The 18,307-nt window shown below is 34.3% G+C and overlaps 1 protein-coding gene across 1 annotated transcript; it reads right to left on the bottom strand.

The window, feature by feature from the left end:
- Positions 1 to 9,660: 9,660 nt before the first annotated feature.
- LOC126706663 (FAD-linked sulfhydryl oxidase ERV1) lies at positions 9,661 to 17,395 on the bottom strand. Its single transcript, XM_050406198.1, has 6 exons — positions 17,117 to 17,395; positions 15,967 to 16,044; positions 15,370 to 15,417; positions 11,997 to 12,061; positions 10,641 to 10,718; positions 9,661 to 9,912 (listed from the first exon to the last, which is right to left on the bottom strand). The coding sequence occupies exons 1-6, from the start codon at positions 17,330 to 17,332 to the stop codon at positions 9,792 to 9,794; spliced, it is 606 nt and encodes a 201-aa protein (XP_050262155.1). The 5' UTR covers positions 17,333 to 17,395; the 3' UTR covers positions 9,661 to 9,791.
- Positions 17,396 to 18,307: the final 912 nt, after the last annotated feature.

Below are 18,307 nucleotides of genomic sequence, written 5' to 3'. Positions count from 1 at the left end.
CCCTTCATGCATTAAATGCTTCATTGTCATGCATTTGTGCATCATGCATCTCTTTATATGCATTGTTTTGTTTTTGTTTTTTATCTTACTTTATTACTTTTGTTTTGTGTGAGTAAAAATCCAAAACCACATAAAAAGTGAAAAATTCAAAAAATTTGATCGTATATATTTGAGCACATTTTACTTGTGAGTTTGACCTAGTACTTTCGTACTAATGGTGTAGTACATTTACGAGCTTAGCTTGTTATATATGCACATATATCTTTGTGAGAGAAATTTTGAAAACTATATGTGATTGTTGTAAATAAACAATGCTCTTTTGGTCCTTGATCTAATTTTTTCAATCTTTGTAGGACTCTTCATGCATTAAATACTTTATTATCATGCATTTGTGCATCATGCATCTCTTTGTATGCATTGTTTTGTTTTTGTTTTTGATCTTACTTTGTTGCTTTTGTTTTGTGTGAGTAAAAATCCAAAACCACATAAAAAGTGAAAAATTCAAAAAGTTTGATCGTATATGTTTGAGCACATTTCACATGTAAATTTGGCCTAGTACTTTCGTACTAATGGCGTAGTGCATTTACGAGCTTAGCTTGTTATGTATGCACATATATCTTTGTGATAGAAATCTTGAAAACTATATGCGATTGTTGTAAATAGATCTTCAAACTTGTCATAAATGATTGGTCAATAGTCTTGATGGTCTTGATACTTGCATAAACTTGTGCCTATATATCTTCTCACCATTATTTTTATGTTTTTGCATTAGAGCTCACCAAATGTAAATCTCAAATTGAAAAAGAGATTATGAGTTGTAAAAGCCGTCTTACATATTAGTATTTGACTAAGAAAAAGGGAAAGTGACATTTTAAATTGAAATGTATGGTGCTCAAAAAGCCAAAGGCTCATTCTCAATATTGAAATATCAAATTTCAAGCACCAATCTCAAAAATGAGATGTATTGTTCAAAAAGATCAAATGTTATGTTTTGTGCAGAAGCCAAATGAAAAGTTTCAAAGATTTGTAATTATTTTCTTGTGGGAGGTCATATATGAACCTATAATTGAGATAAATCACTTAACTTAGTACTTGTTGTGTATGACTTGATTGAATTGATCATTGAAGTTTCACTCTGGTCTAAGGACTATTCCACATTTGATACTCACACATAACACACAAGTCTAATATTCAATAAATGCCTATTTCATTTGTGTGTTTGTATATGTTCAAATGTGATGTGTGTATGCTCAACCATATGTGGATCAAACAAAAAAGATTTTTGTTCTTTTTGTTTGCTTTTGGAAATGATTTGTATTACCCATGTTTTTCAAAGTTTTTCAAAATTTTTTTTTTTGGTGTGAAAAACATGTTTTTCTAGGTGTTTTCGTGATTTATTTCATGTGTTAGTTCAGTCACGAGTTAAAGGATCCAATTCTTAAGTTTTTCAGCTTTGGATAGAGAGTTTCACGACTGTATCATGACTGTTTTGCGAGTAAGGCTTACTAGCGAGATACCAGCAAAATTTTCGTGGGAAGCTAACCAGCGAAATTACCAGCAAAAATTTCCAGATCAGCTTTTAAAAGGCATTTTGTGGGACATTTGTTTTAAACTTCTCCCATCTTCTCCCAAACCCCTATTTTAATGTTTCTACATCAAAACCCAACTAAATTCAAGTGTTTTTCATTCCATTAACACCTCTAAGGTAATCTTTAACACTTTTCATTGATTTTGATCCTTAAATTATGTTTTTGGGGGGGTTTTATGTTCATAATTGGGATTTTTTTAAATTGGAGTTGGAAAACTTTTTTTTTGTTAGTCTTTTTGATTGGGCTTTGTTTAAAATGATCATATGCTTTGGTTGTTGGCCCCTTGTGGCAAAAATAACATGTATTTAGGCAAGATTTTCATATGTTCATGCATTGTTTAACATACATGTGCAGTGTGTGCACTCCAAGTGTTAGATAAAATGCCCAAATGACATTTTCTCTTTTTTTTGGACTCCGATGAGTACCAATTTGTGGGGATCACCATAATTATTCATGTTTATCATGTTTTGATCATTGGTGGTATGTTTTATACACTTTGTCCCATGAGTGCTTATTCATGCATTGGTCATGCATCTCACATGCATACTAGATGCACCTTACTGCACACACTCTAACACTTGACATGTTTTACATTCACTCATGCTAGTTAAGTCTTTCTAGACATTTTAGCACATATAACATGTTTTTGTGTCTATGTCATGCCTAGGTCTATATCTTGTTCCATCATTCTTAGCATGTCAGATTTACTTTATGCTTTGTAGTATTGTGTCTTTAAGATGTTTTATCTTTTGTCTGAGCTTCATTTTCTTATTTGTCCTACACCTCTCATGCATTTTTACCCTTGTTCATATCTTCTTTTCTTTCCTTTTTTCCTCTTGATTCATTTGTTTATTCGTGACAAAAAGGGGGAGAGTATACCAAAGTGTATTGTCATTTCTATATGACTCATGTGCACATTCGTAGGAGGAGAAAACCATAGGAGAGATGCATATACCAAGGGGAAGAAGGCATTCTTTTTATGAGAAAACCTTGTTTTGTTTGCTTTACGTTATGCTTGTTTTCTTGTTATTTTATGGTGCTTTGAGTTACTTTTAGTATCTATGCTTTGTTGTTCTCATCGCATTGTGTTTATGTGTTGGACATGCATACATCTTTATGCTATTGTGCTTTATTAATTGCATATTCGAATGATCATTTGCTTTGCTATATGATCATTGTAGTCATTTACATATGACTGTTTTGGTGTATAATCAAGTTGCTCACATGTTTCATATAATGTTTACTTGATCGCAATTTACTTGTTACATTATACTTGTCCTTTTATCACCTGATTTACCTTGAGGATCTAATGTGTTTTGTGTAAGTGTTTCAGGTTATAGGTATATATGTTTCAAGTGCTTCACAGCTTTTAGATTTAGGTGTGAGTGAGTTTTTCCATTGTTCCTAAACTCACGTTTAAATCTAAAGTCTATTATAGGGTGTTTTGTCATGAAATAGCCAAAGAGGAAGATTGTAAGGTTGTGATTTACAACTATGTTTTATGTTGGCTTTATTCCATTACAAAAATTGTTGTAATTGCTTTAATTGTATTTCTTGTATTTTGTGGGATTTTATTGTATTGGATTTAGTATTAAGTTGGTGAAGACTCTAGCTTAAATGAAGATCAGTGCATTTCGCAACTAGCTTGCGAGAAGTTCGCAAGAAGTGTTCCCGCGAAAAGGGCATATGAGAAGCACATGACTGGAAGCTGAAGAGTCGTGCTAGACTGTCAATTTCGCGAGTATTTCGCAGGTAAGGCCTTCCTGTGAGATACCCGCGAGACTCTTTGCTTGGAGGATTTTTAAGTGTGATTTTCTTACCTTTTACCCATACTATATATACTTTCATTACCCACAAATGTAAAGGAGGCCATTCAGAGAAAAAAAAAAAAAAAAAAACCCTCAGTTTTCTACAACACACACTCATCTTTTTGAGAGAGAGAGCTACACATCCTTAGTGAGAAATCATTGTAGCCTTTTTTCCTTCCCTCTCCCATTGTCATACCTTGATAGGAGATTTGTACCCAAACATTTACCACAGTCTTTCAGAATGTTTAGTGAGGTTTTAGTGTTGTTGGGAAGCATTGGAAGAAGCCAGGCTTTGGCTGATGCAATCGGGCGTATTGCGGGATCCGGAGAGCTAGACAAGACACAGTTTCGAGAAGCCTTGTTAGAGTAGGAGCTTGGAGGGCTCGGGTGCATCGGGTAAATTAGGCTTGGAGGGTCTCTTACTAACCCATGTATCCCAACTAATTATCTAGTGGATCGACTTCTGCTTGGAGGGCGGTGGAGAGGTTTTTCGTGAAGTACTTCAGTTTCCTCTTCAATAACACATCGGCGTGTTATCTTGTGTTTGCATTCTTCTTCTCTACTCTTTTAGATAAGTTAGATTTAAAGCAATCTAGCCGTATTTTTTTTAATTGGGGGTCTAAATAAGCTCTTGTGTTTTTAACACATTTTCGAGCATTCAATTCTGATGTTTGGGGGCCTTCCTTTGTCTCTAGTATTGGTGGGTCTCAATATTTTGTTGTCTTTGTTGATGATTACTCTCGCTATAGCTAGATTTTCAAAATGAAACATCGTTCTGAATTATTACAAGTATATTCTAATTTTGCAAAAATTGTTGAAACTCAGTTTTCCAAACTCATCAAAATTTTTTGATTTGATAATGCTCTTGAATACACTCAATATGCTTTCCAAACTGTTTTTCATTCCTATGGCACTGTTCATCAACTAACTTGTCCAGGTACCTCTTAGCAAAATGGTAGAGCCAAACGAAAATTTCATCATATTCTTGACACTGTTTGTACTCTCCTTCTCTCTGCCAAAGTTCCTGCTCCTTTTTGGGACGAAGCTGCTCTTCATGTTGTTCATGCTATTAATCGCATTCCAAGTCTTGTTATCCAAAATCAAACTCCATATGAGTGCCTTTTTGGGTCACCTTACCACCTTTGCTCCTTCAGTTCTGCTTGTTTTGTTCTTCTTTAGCCACATGAGTATAACAAACTTAAGCCTTGGTCAAGGCTTTGTTGTTTTCTTGGCTATGGTGAAACTCAAAAGGGGTATCAGTGTTATGATCCTATCTCTCATCATCTTCGTATCTCCTGCAATGTTGTCTTTTGGGAACATCGCTCCTTTATCGAGCTCTCTCACTTCCATGCCTCCTTATCTCTCTCCTCTATCTTAGATCTTTTTCCAGATGAGGCACATATTTCTTCTATAGCTGCTCCTGATTCTCTTGTAGACTTCTTTGTCCAACCACCAGATATCTTTGATCCCTTTCCTAGTTCATCCTTTAATAAACATGTGGAAGATGAACAGGTCAAAGACGAGCTACCCAACCCTAAGCTTAGGTCCCTTGCTCCTGCTTCGCCTGAAGATCTTGCATAAGACATTCCACCTCATCACTCAACTCGAGTAAGATCCATTCCTGCACATTTACTTGACTATCATTGTTACATTACCCTTACTACATTGCACGAGTCTCACACCTATCATGAGGCTTCTATTAACCCTTTATGGCAGATTGCAATGAAAGAAGAACTTGATGCATTATCTAAAAACCATACTTGGGATTTGGTGACTCTCTTCCTAGGAAATTTGGGGTTGGTTATAAGTGGATCTACAAGATTAAGACTCGCTTTGATGGGTCCATTGAGCACTACAAAACTCGTCTTATTGCAAAAGGTTTTACACAGGTGTATGGGATTGATTATGAAGAGACCTTTGCTTTGGTTGCTCGTATCTCATCTGTTCGTGCCCTCTTAGCTGTTGCTGTTACCAGTAAATAGGACCTTTTTCAAATGGATGTCAAAAATGCATTCCTTAATGGGGATTTAAATGAAGAAATTTATATGCAACCTACTCCTGGTCTCTCTGTTGAATCAAATAAGGTTTGTCACCTTCGACATGTACTTTATCGCCTTAAACAAGCTCCACGAGCTTGGATTGCCAAATTCAGCTCTACCATCTCTCGCTTGGGTTACATGGCTAGTCATTATGAATTTGCCTTATTTCTTCGTCGCACTAATAAAGGCACTATTTTACTTCTCCAGTATGTGGATGATATGATCATAACTGGTGATGACCTCAGTGGCATTCAAGAACTCAAGGATTTTCTTAGTCAACAATTTGAGATGAAAGATCTTGGACATCTCAGCTACTTCTTAGGTCTTGAAATCACTCATTCTACAGATGGACTTTATATTACTCAAGTCAAGTATGCCTTTGAACTCTTGTCTTGAGCTGGACTTACTGATAGCAAGACTGTTGACACTCCAGTTGAGTTTAATGCACATCTAACTCTCTCAAGAGGGAAACCATTGTCTATTTTCTCTCTTTACGGACGCTTGGTTGGCAACCTAGTTTATCTTACTGTCACTCATCTAGACATTTCCTATGTTGTTCACCAGGTGAGCCAGTATCTGTCTACTCCACGATCAACTCACTATGCTACTGTTTTGCGCATTCTTCGATACCTAAAGTGCACTCTCTTCCATGGTCTTTTCTATTCTACTCAGTCTCCTTTTGTTCTCCGTGCATTTTTTGATGCTGATTGGGTAGAAGATCTTACTGATTGTAGGTCCACCACTGGTTATTGCTATCTTCTTGGTTCTTCTTTGATTTCTTGGCGAAGCAAAAAACAAACTCATATGGCCCGCTCCAGTACTGAAGTAGAATATTGTGCCCTTGTTGATACCACATCTAAGCTCTTTTAGCTACGATGGCTTTTCAAAGACTTAGGTGTGTCCACATCCTTTGCTACTTCTCTTTATTGTGACAACCAAAATGCCATTCATATTGCTCACAATGATGTCTTCCATGAACAAACTAAACACATCGAGATCGATTGTCATTTTAACCGTTATCATCTTGTCCAAGGTGCTCTCAAGCTCTTCTTAGTCTCCTCTAAAGATCAACTTGCAGATATCTTCATCAAGTCACATCCTAAGGGACGCCTTCCTACTTATTTTATTTTATTTTTACCTTTTATCTACAATACTTTCAGTAAAAAATTAGATAAACTATTCATAAACAGACACTTAAATATCAATCTTAACTCCCAATAAAAGGATGGGTAAAATAAAGTTCACAACCCTGAGGTTTTGGATATTGCCAGCTAGATCCAAGGCTTTTCAAAACTGACTAACTTGTTCCCTAATCATTGTGAGAAAGAGGAGAAAATAAGTAACAATTTAGGGACCAAGTTGGTCAGTTTTGAAAAGACTTAAATTTTGCTGGTATTAGCTCGAACCTTAGAGGTGTTATTGTATTTTACCCTAAAAGAATTTAATAGGAGGAAATAACTACCTCACATTGTCTAGACTGTAGTTTATACTATACTCTACTCTACTACAATCTCATTTATACTAACAAATATAAAAGAGGGTAACCAAAGTTTAAATTTTTTTTCTATTTATTTATAAGAAAAACTCACTAAAACAGTTTTTTTTTTTTTTTTTTTAAATCAAAAGGCTTATTTAAAAAGTAAAGGTAGAAAATTAAAAATTTTGCTTGTTTCATTGGATAATAAAGGATAGAATATGAGGGTTAACTTTTATACTTAGATAATTTGTTACATTTCTTTGTAACACATGTAGATTTTTTTTTTTTTTTTAATGTAAAATTTAAGCACATTGCCTTATGTACTAAACATTAGATTTCCCAATTAAATTCAAACACATGGTTGCATTGACTATTAAAACATAAATAGTTTTATTTTTTCCACAAAAATAAATAAATTCAAAACAATCAAGTATTTAAATTCAATTTGAGAACCTAAATGTATTGTATTTAAAATACTATACCTAAATTTTATCCATAAAAAAATATGTTGATTTGTGGAAAAGACAAATAGTAAGGCCAAAGATTGTCATCACAGAAAGAAATACCTTCTAAAGATCATGGTTTCTTAGTTGTCTCAAATTTCGATCGCAAACTCATATGATCAAGGTAGAGATCAAGTCCTTTGCCCATTTGTTAAGATTCAAGATTCAAAATCATAATTATGGGCAATCAGAAGGAGGCTAAAGTACTAGAAGATCAATTCATCTAAAATCTTTAACATGTGACAATGATATTATCTTATATTGGATTGATTTGTGTTGAAAAATTGATGTCTTCCTAAATGACCTCCCTTATAACATCGTTTTCAAGGATCCAAATATGCTTCCATGTATTTTAGGGTTTTGCTCTGAAATTTAATTGCTTTTAGTTACTATTGACCTTGTAATTTTGAATTTGACTTCAAGGCTTGTCTTTAGTCAAGTTTTTTAATTATGTATCCGAGTACTGCGGACACAAGACGTTGGCTTTGGGTAATACATACTTATGATTGTAGACACAAAAAAGAAGGGGCACGTTTGGTAGACTGTAATAAACACTGTAATATAATAGATATTCCTATGGCATAACTATTCAGTTGTTTGGTTATATTTTTATTACAATGAATAGTTATTCCTTATGAATAGCTATTCTTCAAAATGAGAAATAACTATTCCTTATCAAAAGTACCGAATATCTATTCTTTCACCTTATGTAATAACTAATTTCCTAAAAAGCTATTAGTTGCCATATCTTCAAAAGGAAAGAAAATAAATTTTCCTTATTGTTAATTATTAGCTCTATTTTGAACACCCTAAAATAAGTTTATTTTAGGAAATTTGACTCAAAAATGATTTAATTACACATTCTTTTTATACTTTACTAAATTGTGGATGCATATTCAAGTTTTTATTCCTAAATGGTCACCAAACTAATGAATAGTAATACTTATTACATTCCAACTTAATATATTCCTTGTAATACTTATTCTTATTCCCATATAATAATCATTACAATGTACCAAACGTACCCAAGATGGCTAAGTAATAATTGGACTTAAAGACTTGCCAAGCCCGACCATTTAATAATTAAGTTTTTCTTATGTACTTGTTATTCTCTATTTAAGAATGCTTTCAGTTTTGTAAAATAGATTTGGGATTGAAAAAAAATAAAAAAATTTGGTCTTATGGTTTGATATCGAGTCCAGCCAACCCTACTAACTCCAAGTGGTTTCTTTCACTTGATGCTGACTCATAGGTTTATCATTTATTTTCCCTTCGCATTGTTTTGGGTTGTCTTGCGCCAAACCACCACATTATCAATTTAAAAAAAATGAAGTTACATATGTTAAAGGAGCGACTGAAATCTGCCAAAAATTATGACTCACTCCCACTACTAAATTAATATTTCAACATCTCTTAAATTTAGTACATGTTGCTACTCTCAACAATCTAATTATAGTTACTCCTAAACTCTCAATTGTTCATATTTCTTATCTACTCTTAATCAGTTTATCTTGCATATCATCTTTTCAAATTACATCTTTATTTTTCTCTTATTCATTCACATTGCTAGGAAGTATGAACTACCAAATCTACTTATTTCATGTCCCCTTTCATAACAGTAAATCCACTGTATAGGCTTCTTCCTTTTCAAATTCAAATAGATAACAGATGATAAAATGTAAGAGATGGTGTGTTTGTATGTTCCAACTCCACTAGAGGCATTAATTGTAAACGGAATATCAAGCTAAAAGCACCAATCGACGAAACAGTGCCAACGGAGTGACTAGAGGTTGATCTAAACACTAATGAAAACATATAAGTTGTTGGACAATCGAGAAAGAGAGACAGAGAGATCATGTCACAACTGTGTCTCTGCCATTTCCAAAATAATACATACATATATACATACTTTTTCATCTTCACACGCCATAGACATGCAATTGTGTCCGCGACATATTCTGTGTCCGACATAGACACAGGAGACTTTGCTATGTCCTTGCATTTGAGCATTATTTACATGCTTCCCTATTGGTCAGTTAAAACTATCTTATTAGTCTATTGAAGACCCATAATTGACCCCAAAAGTTTGGGGATTAACACTTTGTTGTTGTTGATGCATAATTTATATGCTTCAACCAACTGGTGCATCAAAGAATGAAGATCCAGAATATCAATTGGTGTTGTTTCCCTGAGAACTAAATCATTTAATAACATAATATCCTATAACTACAAATAAATTAAACATCTAGATAGTATCTTTTTTATTCTGTTTGGCTAATTTAGAATAGTGTCATTGACAATAAAAAATAATAATATTATTTGCAAGTTCTTAAAAAAGAAAAGTTGTATTCTAATGCTTTTAATACCAACACACTTTAATGTTTTTCTTCCCCAAATTCTGTTGTACTGCCCAGTAGATCACATGCACGCTGCTCACACTCCAGCTTACCCCACCTTGCATCAACTCGTTCGCATGGGAATACCAGTTTGCCAAGGCTGTAGTAATCACCCTTATATTAGCTCTAACAAGTTTAAGAAGAAACATTTCTACTAGGGAGCCAAAATAAACAAGATTAAGAAGGTATTCAATGTAATTAAATTTTCTGGTTTCCAAGGCTTCTAATGTCAAATTGCATCTACATTTCAGATGACAAGGGCCGGTGAAATGTTCATACAGTCAGCAAGTTCTGCAGTGATATTTCAGATACTAACATGTGTCTTCTCAGAAACTAGCATGATCTGTTGCATGCTAGGCAACTTGGAATATATGATTGTTCATCTAGCAATGTACTAGTTTGGTTGTATGTAAAATGAGAAGGGGTCCTATTTGTTGTTAATATGTACATATATAGCACTACAAAGGGGGCAATCACCCTAAGAGAATCTGAAACAATGGCATTTCTAGCAATTTCCCATGGATTCTATTTCATCATTATGATGACTCCCAAATTTTATGAAAACACATTCAAGTTGACGAACATATCTGTTATATACTACAGAAGATGCAAATGGTTTCATTCAAATTCCTACATCCAAACTGGACTTCCACTCCCAACATAACTATATATGATCTATGGTATTGTTTCAAACCTACCTACATCCCCAGCAAAGGAATACAATCAATCAAGGCGGCCCACTGACAAGCCAGTGTCAAAACTATGAGCAATTTGGTCATAAATAATGGAGTAGGGAATTTGAATTTGACTAAATAATTGAACAATTACCTTCTGTTGACAACATTATGCACATGACATAGCCATTGGGAAAATTCAGCATGAGATCCAGCCTGTACAGGATTTGCTCTGTCATATATGTACCAAAGATGCACCCACAAGTTAGTAATTATATAAATGGAGCGTACGTGCATAAGCATATAGTTTATTAGAATGGAGCATAAGTGCATAAGCATAACTTTATAAAAAAAAAATGATGAGCAAATGTGAAACGACCTCCCAAGTTCCATTATAAAAGGAGAGATTTGTTATTTTTTTTAGCAGCATGCAGCAGACAAGATGTCAAAAACTACACACTTACTTGGTGGGTCTTGAACCCATGACCTCACTCTCCTATTGCTCTTACAAGGGGAGGAGGTGCCATTTCAGCTAGAGATCATTGGCATTGAAATGGCTTAATTTCACTCCAACTAGTCCCCAAGGGATTCCAAAATCTTTGATCCAAATAGGAATGGGAAACTTGCCTATCACACCTCCCCCCCCCCCCCCCCCCCCTTCTGTATTTACTATTTACCCTTTTTTTTAACTCCATAAAATGGAGTAATGGTCAAAACTTCCACAAAGCTTGGATATGGCAAAAACTGAAAGGGTGTAGTCATGGAGATCACCCCTGAGGACATTGATTTGACCCAAAGCATCACAAGTATGAATGACATTCTATGTTACATAGATCATTATGATGTGCATAGCATTTACATATCTACAAGCATTCACGTGCATACACAAACGATTACTTTAAGATTTGAAGAAATGACAGGTTAATGATGTGTTGCTTGGTTATTACTCTATATAGAACTCCTTTCACAACTCAGTTGTTGTTTTGCAATGATGCATTACCATTTGTGTCCTAAGATACAATCGGGGAACATACAGGAACATCACTCAAATGGACCCTCCAAAGCACATCCTTAGACTCATGTTCAGTTGGCTTAAAGCAGATGTCTAAGCTTAAGTACAGTGTAGACCACAGGCTATAAAAGCTGCTAATATAATGTCATTCCTCTTAACAAGCGATAGCAGTTTAAAATTATATAGTCCCAGCTGCAGAAAGGATTGGCAAGTTAGTTAGAAAAGATGGATTGTTGACAATGAACATGCTAATAATTGAATCTGAAACGGGTGTATTAGTAAATATCCATGGGTTAACTAAAAATCTTTAGCTCAGTTTTTATTGTTCCATTTTTTTTTTCTTTTGCAAAAATTAAGCATTAAATAAATGGTAAGAAGTTGAATTGCTATGTACAAACTATCAATCCAGATATGCAGAAAGTATAACACACAAAATTACAATAAAAAAATAGCTCAGATGAAAAATTACACAGCTGCAGGGCGTAGAGAATAATGTACCTCAGAACTTCTTTAAAGTGATCTGCACACTCCTTGCAAGGGTACATTCGAGATAATATTGTCATCTGCTTGACAAATGTGATCCTGTTAGTTGCTAACGATAGTCAACAAGGACAACAAATACAACTATGACACTTCATAAATAAATTAAAAGAATATGGATATGTTTTTTCTTTTTCTTTTGATAAGTAAGAAGAGAATTATTAATAAAAGAGAAGCAAGAGAAACACAAAGAGTTCATGGTAGTGAACAAAGGAAAAGAGAAAAAAAGAAACAAAAAGACAGGAGCAGCCCCTAATCTATTCTAATAGATGAAAGAAAATCCAAAAGGGTAGAACAATTCGAATAACCCCAACATCGAGACCAATCAAAGAGGGTCCGCTGGCAATACTCTAATAACTAAACCATAGTTTTCCCCTCATCCTCAAAAGACCGCCGATTCCGTTCAGTCCAAATAGTCCACATTAAACGACCTGGAACCAAATCCCAAATATCAGAACTATGCTTCCCAAGCCAATGATACTAGCAAAATAATAAATCCACAACTGAACCTGGCATGACCCATCCGATCCCAAACAACCGAAGCATATACATCCACAAAGAATGAGCTATCGGATAGAAAAGTAATAGGTGGTCCACAGATTCCGCGTTGCTACAGCACAAATAACAATGATTCGTCAAAGGGCGACCATGAAGCATAAAATTATCCAAAGTTAGAATCTGACCATGGGCTGTTGTCCACATAAAAAAAGCCACCCTTTTAGGAACCTTAACATATGGATATGTTATACTACTATTACAACAACAACAACAACTAAGCCTTAGTTCCAAAACTTTGGAGTCGGTTATGAATTCTCAATAGACTAATTAGGGTCAAACACATGTAATTTTTTTTTTTATAACAAAATAAAAACTTTTTATTTTTATTTTTAAAAGACATGTGATTACTGGTTCCATTAGTATGCCAATCACAATTCCAGTGCAGTATCTACTAATGCGCCAAACTTTCTGATGCAGAATAGTGATCACCTCAGTCTATCTACTATCTTCACTTCAGCTCAGCCATACCAACTATTTTGGCCAAAAGCCATAACTTCTTACTATCTTAACTAACTAGGATGTCAACTCGTGGGCCCATCCATTATCTTAGTAGTAGACCACATTTCAACATGCCACAAACATCCTGCACAGTCCTCTAGGTTCATAACCCTTAAAAATAAAAGATAAACGGAACTGTGGGGGGTCAAAAGATTTAAAACAGTAGGAAAGAATGGAAGAGTGATAAAGGGGGATAAATATACCAAGTGCAGATACAGGTGGCATTACCATACCCAGTAACCAGTCTCTCACTCTCCATTAGGGAATCCGATCTCCAAAAATGCTCCTCAAAAGGCAGGTTGGATAGTGAGATAGGGTCATGGTCGCATTATTTGCACCCCCAACCATCCAGCCTAGCATTAAATGGGTTGTGACTTGTCCCCCAGGCGGGAATTCCAAAAGCCCACGTGGGCACACATTTCAGTGCACAACAACAAGATGAGCATCTGACCAGAAAACGTGGGAATTACATGTATAAAACTATAAATTCCCCATCCCCCATTTCACACAGATATGAAATCTCACCGCAAACACTTTAACCAACAATCCAAGTCCAATTATTCTAACTTAATCATTAGAGTGCTTACTAGTGACAACAAGGGGCCACCATGATCACTGTGGTATCTGTTGGTGTGCAGGCAATCACTGGAGCCATCCTCCTCTTTTGTAAGAGACCTACCATATTCACCCACTTACAATTAACCAACCACCTACGGGAACCTAAATTGACCCAAACTAGAAACAGATACTTGAACTACATGGATTCAATCCAAAATGAGTAACATTATGAGCTTCTTAGATATGGTGTATGAATTTTTTTTTTCTTTATCAACAAAATGAAAGGTAAAACAATTCTTCTGAAGTCGGTTCACAGTCATCAATCACATTCACTCAAGCCACACTTAATCTACAGCCTCCTATTGAGGACCTTAAATATTGCTTAATTTTCTGTAGGCATCTATGTTTCTTCTGGAAAGACAATGTACCAGTACAGGATCAATTAATTTTATTTTATTTTATTTTTTCCAGAATTAATAAAGATAGCATACAGACGAAACAACCAAAATGTCCACACTGCATTGAACGTTTTCTCTGTCAAGGACAACAATCTTAGCATATTAATTTCCATAAGAAATGGAGAATTCTTTTTAAACCAAAAGAAGCAGAAAATATTGGTGATTAGCCTCAGGGTCAGCCACCTAAGGCTGATATTGGGTTAAGTTGAGTCAATGATTGCCCTTTATATCCTCAGAGCTGCTCATGCTGCAGCCCTGCCTTTTGGTGTATATAAGTTTATAGCTAGGAAGCACGGATGCAGATTTGGGTTTGGGTGCTGGTGCGGTGCAACGACATGGCAATTTTTGAAAAAGTAGGACACGGTGCGACGGGATACGTTTATTAATTAATTATTAAATATATTTTTATTTTTATTTTCCATATATTGTTAAGCATTTTTTTTTCATACAATGGTAAACATATACTAATTTAAGAGTAATAGTAGATAATAAAGAGAATTGAGATGATTTTAGGGTTTTTCCTTTAATGTCTGCCGGCAAAACAGTGTGTTTTGATCTAATATTTTACTTTTTTTTTTAACAAGAATTTTGACCCATATCGGACCAATTCAGGTCTTGTTTCAGACCGAATCCAAAAATATATATATATATATCGTCCATGGACATGCGTGCAGCCGCGTCCACAGCCGCACAGTGCATCTGTGCGAATCGGACTCAGGTGTGCTGGCCAAATCGGCTCACCCATGCTTCCCAGGTTTATAGACAACAAAATTGAGCTTTACACAAAGAACAGTTCTATCCAGATACTTCCTTCCATTGGAACCATAGTCATATTTGGCTAATCTAGCGTTTCGAAAAACCTAGATCAGTCTTTTTCATGTCTACTATGAAATTCAGGTTAAACCAGCTGATATCCAACTTAAACCACACCTATGACTTGACAAACTGTTTAATGTCACTTAGAATGTCAGCATACCTTTATCATTCAAATAAATATTCTGCATGAACATTACTTTCCTGAAATCCTTCAAGAAAGTCCATTAAGTTCTAATAAACATCATTACCTAGAATCACTGCAAATTGTTTCTTCCAGGCTTCTTCCCATCATGAACCACATAATTGAAAATCAACAGTAAACTAAACAGTGGCATAGGTTGAAGAGAAATTATAGCAGCTTTCAATTATCAATGTAAACAGCCAATTGACAAATGAATGAAAATATCAGAACAGATCACACAAAGAGGGCCAGAGTAACATACTAATTCTTTTACATCCTTCTTCTGTTGCCTTGTTGGATTATCCGGATACTGAGAAGATCAAAAGCTCTTTATTAATAACAGAAAGACAGTTTTGTTGTTGTGGCTGCATGAGAAAGTGTAAATAAGCATTATGAACTTCCACATATGCTTTACTTTTTGTATATTAGAGACAAATCTTTAGGCAAACATGGGATGTTGAGGTTTCCTGTGAGGTGATCCCAAAGAGTAACAATCTCGTTCTTTTTTTTTTTTTTTGGGGGGGGGGGGGGGGGGGGGGTTGTAATCTTGGTCAATAAAGAATGAAAGATTCAGAGAAAGTTTCCCCAGAATGAAAGCAAGATGCATTTGGGAAAATGCTTTTTAGAAATCTATGGGGAGGAATAAATAAGGTAATAAATTGACATAGACTATTGTCTCTCTCACCCAAAAGAAGACTCATTTTTCTTCCAGCAGGTCATATTAACCCAAAAGATAAATAATTTTTTCAGAAATGAAAAACACATATCCTCTAGAGTTGTTAATTCAAGAAGCATAAGTGCATAACCAACCAGGGGGAAGGGATGATGCAAAATCATCAAGCAATGGAAATGAGAACACCTGAGCAGCAAGGGTGTGAAGAAAAGTCCATGTGGCCCTTCCAAGATCTTCTTTAGTTACAGGTGAAGCAGATTTTCCCTGAAAAAGACAGGTTTTAGAATTGAATCAATCATGCCGTTTTATCACATAAATTGGTACATAAATTTTTTTTGTTAATCAATTGGTACATAAATTATAATTCAATAAGTTGATATAAATCCCAAGAAATATATATTTTTTGATAGGTAATAAAAATTTTATCAAAAAGAGACTACTTCATACAAAAAAGGCATGAAGTAGCCTAAAGAATTACAAAAGATACAAAAGACCATGTACAAAGATATAGAGACTCAATACACATAGGAATGGAATCTCTTTTCTTGAGTCCCTAAGAATGTGCCCAATCAAAAAAAGTAACAACAAAATAACCTAAGAGCCGGTCCCTTGTCTTCTCCAGGTCAAACATTTGCCTTTTCCTCTCTTGTCCAATGATCCACATCAAACACAACAGAACCAAATTCCAAAGTCTCAACAAAATATGCAGTCGAAATGCAACTTACGAAGAAGAGACCCGTATTTCGTTTTTAAATTTATCCAACAGGATAGAAACTCACATACTACTATACTACTGATGAGTGGAGAGTATGGATCTCACTGGATCACCCTCTATACACATGGTTACTTCAGAAGTACTTAAAACCCTCCATGAAAAATCCTATGTTCTCACCCATTCAATTAGGATCTGTTAGAATGATGAAACGATCAGTCCAAAAGAAACTCTTCCCTGCAATTTAAATGGGTCAATTCAACATTTGGCAACAGACTGGCATAGTAGCATGTAATGGATACATATATTCCCCACTAACCACATCCCCAGCTGAAAAGTCTAAAGTAATTGATAACATTGGCTAAGCAAACCCAGTAAATATCAATGCACTCACAATTCATACAACAAATGGCTACAACAATTATAAAATAAAGACCCACATGCAATAAGATACAAAAATCACAATGAAATATTCAGCTCAGACTTTCGTCAAACAGTTACTGAGCTTCAACTCCATGGTTCAGAAAAAAAACAAATAATTAAACCATAAGCACCAAAGTTTCGAATAAAATTCAAACACAAAGCGTATAAGTTAGTGTAGAGGAGACGAAAACAAATGGGTACCTTGTCGAGAATGTGTTTGGGTTGGAGAGAGGCAGCAGAGTCAGTGTTTGATGGGTTTACTTTGGATTTGGAAGGGGAAGATAAAGACACGAGAGGGTTTATGGTAGTGGGTGATGGGTGGTGAGGTTGGCCTATGAGATTGGAGAGATGGGTTTGGACGGAGTTTGAGATTTTCTCAAAGGTTTGGAAGAGAGCCTGCAATGGATTCTCGGACATTCTTGACCGAGCGGGAAGATGGAAGGTTTGGAAGTTGGAGGTAAATTTGCAGTAAAATAAAATTTATAGCTATATTTATTTTTCAATTAATAATTGAATGATACTATGAATTACTATAAATTATATATATATATTTTATTACATAACTGTACCTTTAAATTTTATTACAAAATTTTTACAAATTAAAATGATTATATGAATTCCCAAAAAAAAAAAAAAAAAGTGATTCTATGAATTAGTATCAATTTTATTATATAATTGTACCTCTAAATTTTATTACAAAATTTTTATAAATTGATGAGAATTGTACTTGCAATGAAAGTTTTAAGACCTTGATTAGGTAAAATTACAAGGACCGGAAAAATGATTTTTATGCTTATGCAAGTTAGAAGCTTATAATGGTTAATCATTAACTTAGTATGAATTATTTTAAGTAATATTATAAATTTTACTACATAAATCTTATAAATTGATTTTTAAAATTTTAAATACAACACAAAAAAGTGACAAAAAAATATTTTTCAAATTATTATTATTTTGAATAAACAATAATACTTATTAGAATACACACAAAAATAATAATAGTGTTTTAAACCGGGTTTATAATACATTACATAATTAAAGTAATTTTAAAAAATTTCAGTTATTTTTAAAAGAGAACACAGTGAAAAGATTTTATCTAGTTTAATTAAAATTTAAATATGAGTTTTAAGATAAATTCTAGTTTGGAGTATGGAGGTTACAATTCACAATAGAAATACAAAATTACTTTGAAAAAAATTAAATAAATTCAAGTATAAAATTTCATAACCAAAAGCTAGATTTAGAATTGATTAAAAATAAAAATTTCTTTGGCTGCCAATTTTTTTTTTTTTACTTTCTCTCCTTTATTTATTTTATTTTTATTTTTATTTTTATTTAGTCTCTATGTATGGAACAAAAGTTAAAACATAGGCAGTTATAAAAAAAAGGAGC

Source organism: Quercus robur, chromosome 11 (genome assembly GCF_932294415.1).
Source record: "Quercus robur chromosome 11, dhQueRobu3.1, whole genome shotgun sequence".
Classification (NCBI taxonomy): domain Eukaryota; kingdom Viridiplantae; phylum Streptophyta; class Magnoliopsida; order Fagales; family Fagaceae; genus Quercus; species Quercus robur.
Note: the sequence above shows the minus strand (reverse complement) of the source record. Positions and strands in the feature narration are given on the sequence as shown.

Coding starts and splice junctions, on each gene's coding strand:
- LOC126706663 (XM_050406198.1), bottom strand. CDS start 17,332: ATGTCCGAGAATCCATTGCAGGCTCTCTTCCAAACCTTTGAGAAAATC. Junction 15,418..15,966: donor TTCACACCCTTGCTGCTCAG/GTGTTCTCATTT, acceptor TGATCTTCTCAG/TATCCGGATAATCCAACAAG. Junction 12,062..15,369: donor AGAAGGATGTAAAAGAATTA/GTATGTTACTCT, acceptor TTTGTCAAGCAG/ATGACAATATTATCTCGAAT.